Here is a 13,473-nt window from a genome sequence, read left to right as displayed (position 1 = left end):
TGGATGCCATAATATTTTTCCTAGGCCTCTGAAACGTAAAGAGTACTGTTGCTTGAAAATCAGCACAAAATTTAAGTTTTGGTAATAAAAAGAAAAATCTCTCAAACTTGCAATTAAATATAACCACAAATATTTTAAATCATGATGGAAATTGGTGGGGTGGGGGTGGATTCAGGGAAAGGAGTGTTATTTACTTCATTTTCCAATCAAAACCTTCCCCCTTTCCATACCAACATCACAGGAGAACATGCAGGTGTGCATGAACCTGTGTGAGGACATTGGCAGGAGCCTGCCCTTTGTGAGTGCAATGGGCTACAGGATGAGAGAAGAGCTCCTGCTGTACCTTTTTCAATGGGTATGTGTGTGTTTGCAGCACTTGCTGTAGCTATGCATTGGAAATATAGTAAGAGGCCACACTGGCTTAACCAGGAGATCTTCAATGACCTGAAACTGGGGGGAAAAAAGTGTCCTACAAAAAGTGAGAACTAGATCAAATTACAAGGAATGAATATAAAAATACCACAGGCATGTAGGGACAAAATTAGAAAGGCCAAGGCACAAAATGGGATTAAACTAGCTAGGGACATAAAGGGTAACAAGAAAACATTTTACAAATACATGCGAAGCAAGAGAAAGACCAAGGACAGGCTGATTGCTCAATGAGGAGGGAAAGACAATAACAGAAAACATAGCAAAGGCCAAAGTGTGAAATGCCTTTATTTGTTTTCACCAAAAAAGTTAGCAATGATTTAGATGACTAACATAGTGAACATCAGTGTAAATAGGGTAAGATCTGAGGCTAAAACAGGAAAAGAATAAGTTCAGAATTACTTAGACAAGTTAGATATTTTAAAGTCAGCAGGGCCTGATGAAATACATCCTAGAATTCTTAAGGAACTGGCTGGAGAGCAATCTGAGCCATTAGTGATTATCTTTAAGAATTTGTAGAGGACAGGAGAAATACCAGAGGACTGAAAAAAGGTACTGTATTTGCCCATCTATGAAAAGAGGAATAAGGACAACCACCCAGGGAATTACAGACTAGTCAGCTTAACTTCAATATCCAGAAAGATAATGGAGCAAATAATCAATCAGTGTGTAAGCACCTAGAAGATAATAAGCTGATGAGTAACAGCAGGGATTTGTCAGGAACAAGCCATGTCAAACCAACCTAATATCCTTCTTTGACAGGGTAGAAAGCCGTGTGGATATGGGGAAAACATATGTGGTATATCTTGACTTTAATAAGGCTTTTGATATGGTCTCACATGACTTTTGCATAAACAAACTAGAGAAATATAGCCTAAACGAACTTACTATAAGGTGGGTTTACAACTGGTTGGAGTACCGTACTTAGAGTAGTTATCAGTGGTTCACAGTTGAGCCGGAAGGGCAATATCGAGTGAGGTCCTGCAGGGATGTGTCCTGGGTCTGGTTCTATTCAATATATTCATAAATCATAGAATATCAGGGTTGGAAGGGACCTCAGGAGGTCATCTGCTCTAAGCAGGACCAATTCCCAATTTTTGCCCCAGATTCCTCAATGGCCCCCTCAAGGATTGAACTCACAACCCTGGGTTTAGCAGGCCAATTCTCAAACCACTGAGCTATCCCTCCCCCCTAAATGATTTGGATAATGGCATGAAGAGTACACTTAAAAAGTTTGCAAACTGGAAGGAGTTGAAAGTGCTTTGAAGGACAGGATTAGAATTCAAAATGATCTTGACAAACTGGTGAAATGGTCTGAATTAAATAAGATGAAAGTCTGTGAGGACAAATGCAAAATACTATACTTAGGAAGGAATACAAATACAAAATGGAAATGAATGCCTAAGAAGCAGTGCTGCAGAAAAGGAACTGGAGGCTATAGTGGATCACATTAAATATGAGTCGTCAATGTAATACTGTTGCAAAAAAGTGAACATAGTTCAGGGATCTATTCTAGGAGTGTTGCCAGAAAGACACACGAAGTAATTCTCCTACTCTATTGAGCACTGATAGAAGTTTAAACGAGGGTACTGTGTCCAGTTTTGGGCACCATGCTTCGGGAAAGATGTGGACAAATTTGAAAGTCCAAAGAAGAGCAACAAAAATGATTAAAGGTCTAGAAAACATGACCTATGAGAAAAGATTGAAAAAAATAGGTTTGTTTAGTGTGGAGAAGAGAAGTCTGAGGGTGGACATAAGTCTTCAAGTATGTAAAAGGTTGTTATAAAGAGGAGGGTGATAAATTGTTCTCCTTAATCAGTGAGGACAGGACAAGAAGTAATGAGCTTAAATTGCAGCAAGGGAGGTTTAGGTTGGACATTAGGAAAAACTTTGTAACTGTCAGGGTAGTTAAGCGCTGGCGCAGATTACTTAGGGAGAGGTTCTGGAGTCTCCATTTTAAGAACGGGTTAGACACACCTCTGTCAGGGATGGTCTGTATAATACACAGCCCTACCTCAATGCTAGGGGACTGGACTAGATGACCTATTGAGGTCCCTTCCAGTCTTACAATTCAGTGATTTGATAGAGGAGGCAGGGTGGGGTGGGACGGATATCATGTGTCCTTGGCGTGGTGTAGGTGGGAAAGGAGACAGCCTGGATACCACTGGCTTTAATGTATGTGTTGGTGTGGAGGAGATGTGTTTGAAGGGAAAGGGAGTGAATATTAGGTCGGAGCAAGCAAGAGGATTTGCAGGGGCTGTGAAATCCAACACTTCATTTGATAGCTTTATTTATTTAAGACTACAGTAGAGGATTGCAGGATTGAGAGCAAGATTAAAGATGGTTTAGTGCATATCCGAATAAATTACACAAGAAAACTTTTGTAACACTATTTTTAACAGCCATATAATGATGATGTAATATATTTACTCACATTCATGTTTCCAATGCACACCTTGGAGCTGTTTATCTCCTAGCATGTGTTATTCTTGGAATCAGCCTTTGCTTTTGCTAGGAACTGTTTCTTCGTGTAGGTCAAGATACCTGCATTTAAAATGTTCCCTTTGAATCCCAGATTCAGGGCATCAGTTCTTCCTCTTTGAACAGACTTTTTAAAATTGAGTATGTTTGGATAGTTCACTTGCCAAAATTGGGTTTGTAAGACTATTTAAAAAAAAAAAAAGAAAGAAATAGCCCAGGCTACAGAAAGAGGAAACAGAAAATATGATATAGGTAGTAGGGTAGTCACGCGATTAAAATTAATCCTGATTAACCACACTGTTAAATAATAGAATACCATTTATTTAAATATTTTGGATGTTTTCTGCATTTTCAAATATATTGATTTCAATTATAATGCAGAATACCAAGTGTATGGTGCTCACTTTATATTTTTATTACAAATATTTGCACTGTAAAAAACAAAAGAAATAGTGTTTTTTCAGTTCACCTAATACAAGTAATGTTGTGCAATCAATTTATCATGAAAGTTGAACTTACAAATGTAGAATTATGTACTAAAATAACTGCATTCAAAAATAAAATAATGTAAAACTTTAGAGCCTACAAGTTCACTTGTCGCAAGATATTTACGTGCTAGATGCTCTAAAGATTCATATGTCCCATCATGCTTCAACCACTGTTCCAGAGGACATGCGTCCATGCTGATGACGGGTTCTGCTCGATAACAATCCAAAGCAGTGAGTTCACACCTCATTCCCCTCAGATTTTGGAAGGCACTTCAGATTCTTAAACCTTGGGTCGAGTGCTGTAGCTATCTTTAGAAATCTCACATTGGTATCTTCTTTGAATTTTGTCATATCTGCAAAATTGTTCTTAAAATGAACATGTGCTGAGTCATCATCCGAGACTGTTATAACATGAACTATATGGCAGAATGCAGGTAAAACCGAGCCGGAGACATACAATTCTATGAACTGCCCGAGGAGTTCCGTCACAAATTTAATTAATGCATTATTTTTTAACAAGCATCGTCAGCATGGAAGCATGTCTTCTGGAATGGTGGCTGAAGCATGAAGGAATGTACGAACATTTAACATATCTGGCATGTAAATACCTTGCAATGCAAGGTACAAAAGTGTCATACAAACACCTGTTCTCACTTTCTGGTGACATTGTAAATAAGAAGTGGGCAGCATTATCTCCTGTAAATGTAAACAAACTTGTTTTTCTTAGCAATTGTCTGAACAAGAAGTAGGACTGAGTGGACTTGTAGGCTCTAAAGTTTTGCATTGTTTTGGTTTTGAGTGCAGTTATGTAACAAAAAAAAAAATCGACATTTGTAAATTGCACTTTCCTGATAGAGATTGCACTACAGTACTTTTATGAGGTGAATTGAAAAATACTATTTCTTTTATCATTTTTACAGTGCAAATATTTGTAATAAAAATAATAAAGTGAGCAGTGAACACTTGTATTCTGTGTTGTAATTGAAAGCAATATATTTGAAAATGTAGAAAAACATCCAAAAATATTTAACAAATTTCAGTTGGCATTCTACTGTTTAACAATGCGATTAAATCTGAGATTAATTGTGATTTTGTAAATTTTTTTTAGTTAATTGTGTCAGTTGACTGCGATTAACCGACAGCCCTAATAGTTAGTGTTGTATGATGTGTATTGTTCAGCTGTTTTCTGAGATGGGTTGATTTTTTTTACATGATTTCATTACCAAAAAAATCTTAAAGATCATTTGTTATCTCTCTGGTCTGTTTTCTTGGTGCAGTCACATGAAATTGCCAGATAAGGCAGGAAGGAAGATGGCACACATCTCTAAAATAGTGTGCCCACTGCTTATATTCAGACTTCTAAAACCTTATTTAGGAGCCTAAATAGAAGAGAACTTCAGGTGCCCAACTCATTTGAAAATGAGGCTGTGTTTATTTAGGTCATAAATATAGATTTAGAGCCTAATTTTAGGCACCCTAATTTGAAAACGCTGGCCCATGTTCGTAAATTATTCCCTGTAGACCATTTATCTAAACGTGACTTTCTCTCAATAATATGGAAAATCAGTCGTTCCTTTGTAAATTTGTAAGTCCAGTTGCTATTTCAGCATTCTTCCCCTCCACATCCAAATCTCTCAAAAGACAGTATTTTTTCCTTTTTTATTCTTTGTTTTCAGCATGGAACACCTCCACTGCTAATTGCTGCTGGCTGTGGAAACATTCAGATGCTTCAGTTACTCATAAAGCGAGGATCCCGTATTGATATTCAGGATAAGGTCAGGATTCTATTTTGTATAACAATTTTAGTTGGTACTAGTGAGTTTCATATCATATTAGTGGGTTTTATTGCAGCTAATGTAGTAAATTATTTCAAGTTATTAATCGTAAAAGGTTGTTTCTACTTTAGTAAGTGTCTTCATCGAATTAGTTTCATATTTCTCTTACACCAAATTAGCCAGAGCGCTTTTCACAAACCTCTACAGAATGATAAATGTACTGCTTAATTACTTGAGCTGTCATTCCTATTAAAACACAAAAGCTATAATGGGGATCCTTTGTGAAAAACATTTATACTTCTTGAAAAAGTGTTATGTGGTGGCTTTGGCTCAAGTTGCCTGAGCCACTAACTTGTTAAATCACTATTTATTGACTTAAAGTATTTTCTTCATGAAGTGTTGTTTGGTGATTCTTCCTCCCACCCCCAGCAGCTTGGCAAACTATCTTTTAAGAGAATACGGGGATGTTAAGATAATTTGATATTAACTCTTGTTCAACCGACATGAAGTCCCAGAATCTCAAGGTTTTGATGAAAGCTCTAGTCCTGGCTCGTCTGGAAAACTTGTGGAGGTTTTCTTGGTCTTATTGTTTCTTTGGCTTACTTTGGCTGTGGATGAGCCTCCCGTTGTTCAGCACATACGTGTGTGTGTGTGTGTGTGTGTTCGCGCGTGCACAAAGTTATAGCCTAGTGAGTATCCTGAAGTGCAATGTTTTTGTTCATTACTTTTATAATACAATATTTTGAACAGGCTGGGTCTAATGCAGTCTACTGGGCTTCTCGACATGGTCATGTACAAACTCTGAAATTTCTCTGTGAGAGTAAATGCCCTTTGGATGTTAAGGATAAGGTAAGGAAAAAACTCTTTTCATTGTCAACTTAAATGCTGAGAGTATATTTTTATGAACAATTAACTGTATTTTAGGGTATGACAGGCAGTTTACTGTTACTTTTCGCCATGCCAGCTAGATTACGTCCTACAATCCTAATCCTAGCAGTGGGAGACCTAACTCATAGGAACTTCCCTTAGCCCAGGAAGCTTACCTCCCGCAACCCTTGTCTGGGGAGGCACACCCTCTGCACCCCTAGCCCTAGCCTGGTAAACACCTGCTTCCTGGAAATAAACCTATCCTACCAAGCACTTAGTGTTAGAGCCCTAACCCTAACCCTAGCCTGGGCCCGCCTGCCTTTTAGATCCCTAACCCTAGCTTGGGCAGGCTTACCTCCTGCAACCCTAATCCTGGGAGACCTTAGTACTAGAACCCTAAGCCTAAGCCTAGCCAAATGAGGCCTACCCCTGGAACCATAATCCTAACCCAGGGAGGCCTACTCGTGGAAACCTAACCCTTGCCTGGGGAGTCCCACCGCCTCGAACCCTAGCCTGGTGACGTCTACTTTGAAACCTAAACCTACCCTGCAGAGTGCTTAGTGCTAGAAACCTAACCCTAGCCCGGACCGGCCAACCTCCTGCAACTCTAACCCTAACCCAGGAAGGCCTAGGTCCTAGAAACCTAACCTTTGTCTGTGAAAGAGCCACCTCTTACGGTGCTAAGCCTACAGCAGGGAGTCCTACTGCCTAGAACCCTAATCTTAACTCATGGAGACCTACCTTCTACAACCCTAACCTTAGCTGAGAGAGGCTTACCTTTCAGAACCAGAACCCTAACCCTATCCTGGGGAAGCCTACCTCCTAGAACCTTAATCCTGACTCGCGGACACTTATCTCCCAGAAGCCCGACCTTCGACTTGGGAGACCTATCTCCCAGAACATTAACCCTATGGCAGGGAAGCTAACCTCCTTCAACCCTAACCCTAGCCCGGGCTGGCCTACTTCCTAGATCCCTAGGTTCCTGAGTTGCAGTCACACCTTTGATTGCAGTGTAGATAAATCCTTCATCAGTGAGACAAATCTAGTTGTTGAGGAAGAAGTCCTCAGCTTTGCCTTGTATCAAAGACTGTCTTTGTAAGTCAAGTGACAATAATAATATAGCTAGTTTTGTAGTCTTGTAGTGATGGTGTTTTTATTGGGAAAATAAACCCATGCATATGAGTGTGATAAGTGATAAGTGCACTTTGCACTCTCCTTAATGAAAATGCTTCAGTTTCTCATAAAGAGGATCTCCCACTGATGTCCAGGATAAGGTCAGAACTCTGTTTTCATTTATCCTGCATGAAAAGAATTTTGACTTGAAATTGAATGTAGCAAAGGTTAGTGCAGTTCAGAGCTAATGAAAAATTACCTTATTTCCACTAATGTTACTAAGGCCAGGTCAACACTAAAAAATTTTGCCATGATAATAAGGTCAGTTAGGGATGTAATTTTTTTTTTAAGCATTTTTATGCAAAGAAGAGTCCTCGTGCAGTTGCACCAGCATAAAAGTGCTTTTGCCAGGTTATCTTATTTTGCTCAGCGCACTGGTACAAACTGTACTGGCAAAAACATTACTTTGGCTGGATAAGCTGTACCATGTTTGTATGGGCCAGCCTTTTTGTAGAGTAGGCCTGGCCTAAATAAACTATTTATTTTGCTTTATGGAAGATGTTAATCCCTGAATAAAAATTCTATTCTATGCTCTAGGAGCCATTACAACATTTAAAAACCGTATATTATCTTTTTAGTATCATATGACAACATAATAACTTCTCATCAAACTTCAGATAATTACAGCACCTTCGCCGCCAGCAGCCCAGGCAAAAATTCTATCCCCTCAGACACACATCCCTTCCCAAGTACTGGGGAGAAAAGATGAACCATAGAGCATGCCCCAAATGTTGACGGATCAGGTCTCTGGCAAACAGTGAGGAAATAAATTCCAGAAAAGGAAGGCCTTCACAGATAACACACTCTGCCAGTTGCTCCCCCCATTTATAACAAGGGAGCTGTAGCCTGAATGTCTACACTGACTGTATTTGTGGCAGTATGGCATGGGAAGAAGTGGTATCTCAGGTAATTGGGCCCAAAATCATCTAGAGCATTAAATGTTGAAACCTACACTTCGTATTCCACCCAGAAACTCCCAGACAGCCAGTGGAACTCACAGAGAACTGATGTTCCGTTCATGGGAGTGTGACACATGAAATAACACTTGAATGTGCTTGCTCTATCGTTGCAGTCTGGAGAGACAGCGCTCCATGTGGCAGCTCGGTATGGTCATGTAGATGTGGTTCAATATCTCTGCAGCATTGGATCGAATCCCAATTTTCAAGACAAGGTAGGTAGTATCAGCTCTTCTTCCTCCTACAGAAATGTGAGTTCGTTCAGCATAAGTAACCATAACTTCTGGTCTTGCCTTATAGCCCCTTGCCATGTTTCAAATAGAAACTACTTTGGTGTTTTACCTCCTAGTAAAGGAGGCTGTTCATAAACTGTGTGCATGAGAAAGCTCCCTTTTTTCCTTGTAGAACACCAAGGTATCTTGAAATGATTTACAGAAGCTTAAGGATGGAGAGAGCTGCACCTCTGTTTACACAGCAGAAGTGCAAGTTGTGTGCAACCCTCATGGGTTCAGCTAGCACCTGGCTATTGACTCTGCTATGGAGCAGATCCTTCCAAAATTCTCTGTGACTGATAAAAATGATGAGCCAAAGTGATAAACAACTTATTTTTTATAGATATAAAAATACGGAATCAAATTATATAGCTATAATTTTGATAACTTATTGAATTCAGAGAAGAAACATGCATTTCTTTAAAGAAGACATGTTTAACATATTTCAGCTATTAATTGGAGTCCATTGTGGGGAGGTGAAAAGGGAAATATATCATCCAAAAAACCCAAACAATTTCCAAGCTCAAGTGTCTCTCAGTCCTTGGGAGTTCCTTCTCGCTACAGACAGTCTCAAGTCTTTCAAAATATTGTCTGCAATGGGAGAATCTGGAACTGACTCAGGCAGTCACAGAAGCAGGGCAACGGGCAAAAGTTGCAAACCCAACCCTTTCTCAGTCTGTCAGCTGAAGCCATCCCCGTACACACATGTCTAAAGGCTTCACATGACTGACTGTTACTCCTCCAGTTACCATGGAAAGCTTGAGTCCTCTCTACTAAGTAAGATCGCCTGTAGTATGAGCTTCGAGTATCTGCTTCCCTTATGCCCAAATAAATCTGTTAGTCTTTAAGGTGTCACCGGACTCCTTGTTGTTTTTGCTTCCCTTGTAGCTCAGTGGAGGGGTGAGGAGGTTACATCTGCAATCCCATTGCCCTTGTCTTTTGGCAGGACCTTTCTTCCCTTTTAATCTTAACTGGTTATATAACCTGTTGTACTTACAACTGCATCTTTTGTAGAACATTTGTATGTCTCTTATTAAACGTTAAATTAGAGCTTAAAGATAAATATTTTAACACGTCTTAGGTTCCTTAGTCACTTTTGAAAATGGGGTTTACTGTAAGTTACTCTAAGCTCTAAGTTACTTAGGTATGCTTTAAAATCTTTAACCTTAACTGACTTGTGGAAGGCAGATCACACTCAGAGCTGGAAATTGAATACTGGAGTTCTCACTCCAAATTTTTTGTTTCAACCACTTGACTAATCCCTAAATAAGTGAAATAGCTCCATATGAATGAGGACATGTTTTAAAATGAGAGAACCTAGATAAATAATTAGCTTCAGTTGCATGGAAACAGCAAGACAGGGGTGCCAGTATTTGCAGGCAAGTCAGGTATCACTATTATGTTTTTTACTAAGAAATCTGCGTTCCTGGAATCCAGATGGTTAAGAGAAGCTACTGAGTTATCACAATCATTGTGTATGTCAGGGTGAAGTACACCCACATTGAGAAAGTTAGCTTAATAAATTATAGTGATGCTAAATCATTTTATAGGATTTAACTTTAATAGACAGATTTCTTTTCTTTCCCCTTCTTCTGGTTTTACAGGACAAGCTGGGGAATTGGCACTGCTAGCACATAGTTTCAGCTGTTTTTTGTTTTGATTTGTCAATATTGATAGGAAGAAGAAACTCCTTTGCACTGTGCTGCTTGGCATGGCTACTACTCTGTTGCCAAAGCACTTTGTGAGGCAGGTTGTAATGTGAACATTAAAAACAAAGAAGGGGAAACTCCACTCCTGACAGCATCAGCTAGAGGTTACCATGATATCGTGGAATGCTTGGCAGAACACGGAGCTGACCTTGATGCAACAGACAAGGTTAGTTATGGGTGAATGAGTCACATTTAGTCAGGAATTATATGCAGAGAACATGAGTGATACAGGACTATTTATACCTCTAAATTACTTTCCTTAAAATACTTCATTTGACTGCTTCAGGCCATCATTCTTTTTTAAAATATAAGCTCTCTAATGGATTATAAAGAGAAAATTGATGGCTGCTTCTAAAAGTTGCTGACTGATTTGTTCATTCATATTGGAAATAACCATTCCATTATTATGTCTGTATTCATGTAATACCACCTTATTAAATCTGTTTATCTGTCCATCACACTTTATGGCTGACACACATTCTTTATACAGAAAATAACTGAAATACTGACTCTTGTAATTGCAATAAGCTATTCATTTTTAAAGGACAAAAGGCAATGAATTTATCACTTGCCTTCAATACCTGTGTGTCAGATAAAGAGAATAAATAATTTGTTTTCCAATAGTCTAAACTACAGCTTTTTAAAAATTGCACTAATTCAGAATTACTTTTTTTCCTCTCATGACTGGTATTGAAGAATCCTTGAGTTTCGTTGTTTATATTAGCATACTGATGATGGTAGTTATTACTGTTATTTCTGGAGTTTCTATTGCATTTAAACAGTGCTTATCTCAAAGGTCTGCTGTGTGCTGCTGATAAAACATTTTGCTTATAAGAGAATTAAATGGAATGACTTTTGAGTCTTGCTACCTTCCCACTCCCAAGTTGCTTCAAATACAGAAGGAGCTGCACCACTCAGAAGCTGCCATTCTCTAAGCAGATTGTGTGACTTTTGCATTGGCCACCTTCTGGCAATAAACACTTGCGCTAGTATGTCTTAGCCTCTGTACCGCTTTCAGGGAAAACTGTTGATTTGTTCTGAGATAGACTTGTGCTGGGAAAATAAAATTTTGTTATGGCTTGTGATCCAAAAGGCAGGACAATACACACTACCACCATTAAATTACCACACATCTATGGAAAGATACTTGAATTTGTATAAATCACTTCATAATGGTGGGATTTTTTTTTAAATGTGACTGACCAGTTGTCTTGTGATTTCAGGATGGACACATAGCCCTGCATCTTGCAGTGAGAAGATGTCAAATGGAAGTAGTTAAAACTCTCATCGGTCAGGGATGTTTTGTAGATTTCCAAGACAGACATGGTAACACCCCTATGCATGTGGCCTGCAAAGATGGGAATGTCCCTATTGTGATGGCACTTTGTGAAGCAAGTTGTAATTTGGATGTTACAAATAAGGTAAACAAAAAACAATAGTGCTGGTACAGAACTTCTCTGTTAAATATCTTACCTTCTTGGGTGCCTGAACTTCTCTTAATTTATCAAAAATTTTGTATAAAAATCCTTTTATTTTTCAGAGTGCAAATAGAAAACATTTTCAAGAACTTAAAAAGGTAGAGCTATGGTTAACTTTAGAGCGGTTGAGTTGTTAATTGAAAATCCGGAAAGAGACAAACTGAATTAGTTGCATCGGTAAACTTTTCTGTTCTGTTCTTTCCTAATGTTAATACAGATGCCGACACATTTGTCTGGTAGTATGGCTTTACTCCTTGCAGATGATGTTTAGGCAACAGGGGTTAGGTGGAATGCTGTATACTTCATATTCTGTTGGTAGTCTAAAGAAGTATTAAATTAATTATTATTAATAATCTTTATTACTTATGATTTACTTATAGAACTGATAACAAGTACTTCTATATATTAAAAAAACCCTCCTTTTGAATTATGAGGAAAGATTCTCATATACAGCTATTAAGTGATTTAAATCAACTTCAGATTCCACCACCAATTAAAGACAAGTGTTGTGTTAGTGCAGGGGTAGGCAACCTTCGGCACGTGGCCCATCAGGGTAATCCGCTGGTGGGCCATGAGACATTTTGTTTATATTGATCGTACGCAGGCATAGTTCCCCATGGCTACGGTTCACTGTTCCCAGCCAGTGGGAGCTGCGGGAAGTGGCAGGCCACAGGGACGTGCTGGCCACCGCTTCCCGCAACTCCCATTGGCCAGGAACAGGAAACCGTGGCCGCTGGGGGCGGGGGCTGTGTCTGTGGACAGTCAATGTAAACAAAATGTCTCGCGGCCCGCCAGCGGATTACCCGATGGGCCGCGAGCCGAAGGTTGCTGACCCCAGTGTTAGTGGATTCATGCGACATTCATATTTTAAGCCAATTTTTAGAAAGTTAAACATCAATGATACTTTAAATCAGTTAACAAAAATGTTATTGACCATATTAGTGCTTTCCAGAGTTGAGGACACTAGACCAAGTGCTGTACCCTTTCACCAACTTTTTTGTTTCACGTAGGAACTACACTTAATCACAGAACTGGTTAGTAAATTATACCCCTCTAAAACAACATTTATTCCACTGTTTGTTACAGGATTATTGCTAATTAAAGGTGGAAAATTTTCATCAAGTTGTAGAAAACCCTTTCCGTTGTGACATTTAGTAGCCTGTGTCTCAGATAGTCAAGTTATTAGTGCTTTGTTGGCCTCTCTTGTTGTAATAGAGCTGAATGGGGTGTATGAAAACCAAATATAATACTTAACATTTTAGCTTTCTGCCTAGGATTGTTAAATAACAGTAAACCGCTTCAGGAATGTTTCCTGTAGCTAGTTTGTATAGCTTTAATGTCAGCCATTAGACTTTGCTGACATACTGTGTCTAGTGCTTGATATTTTGCTTTGAATGTCTAATTATGCAAAAGTGGGAGAATACTGCAATATCATGCAATTTTTATATCCCACTACATTTAAAACAATTAATTGTAGGGGTCTTTGTGCTGTTCTTTGGGATTCATTTATTTTAAAAGATGTTACAGTTCTTAGAAAAACATAAAAGTATTCTTGTAATACAATATTACTAATTGTTTCCATTCATTACAAAAGCCCTGTGATCTTCTGTGCTATAGAAAGCTATGGAAGATTGTGGATTTTTGGCCCAGTACAATCAATATTTTTTTAAATCTAAAGGTCAGCAGCTGCCAAGTGGAAAGCTTATTATAATGAGCTCTCCACCCCCTGGTGTTAGCTTAATTGTGACTGATCAGGCAATTAAATGCAGATCCATGGTTGAGAACGCATTTTTGGAAAGGTGGGTTAATGCAGCCAAGGGCTGGATTAGCACCTCTTTTCACGAC

The 13,473-nt window shown here is 38.8% G+C and overlaps 1 protein-coding gene across 4 annotated transcripts in view; it reads left to right on the top strand.

Annotated features, from left to right (window-relative positions):
- The window catches only part of DAPK1 (death associated protein kinase 1), a 121,956-nt gene that overhangs the window by 82,591 nt on the left and 25,892 nt on the right, over positions 1–13,473 (top strand). For 3 of the 4 annotated variants that reach the window (XM_074953162.1, XM_074953159.1, XM_074953160.1), the window contains 6 exons: positions 242–355; positions 5,075–5,173; positions 5,924–6,022; positions 8,286–8,384; positions 10,119–10,316; positions 11,374–11,571. In XM_074953162.1, the coding sequence (XP_074809263.1) occupies positions 242–355; positions 5,075–5,173; positions 5,924–6,022; positions 8,286–8,384; positions 10,119–10,316; positions 11,374–11,571 (807 nt within the window). The remainder of the gene's footprint in view (positions 1–241; positions 356–5,074; positions 5,174–5,923; positions 6,023–8,285; positions 8,385–10,118; positions 10,317–11,373; positions 11,572–13,473) is intronic. The other variant, XM_074953161.1, reaches the window with a different exon arrangement.

The sequence above is a fragment of the Natator depressus genome, chromosome 5 (assembly GCF_965152275.1).
Source record: "Natator depressus isolate rNatDep1 chromosome 5, rNatDep2.hap1, whole genome shotgun sequence".
In the NCBI taxonomy this organism is placed as follows: domain Eukaryota; kingdom Metazoa; phylum Chordata; order Testudines; family Cheloniidae; genus Natator; species Natator depressus.
This window is presented reverse-complemented; position numbering and strand designations above follow the sequence as displayed.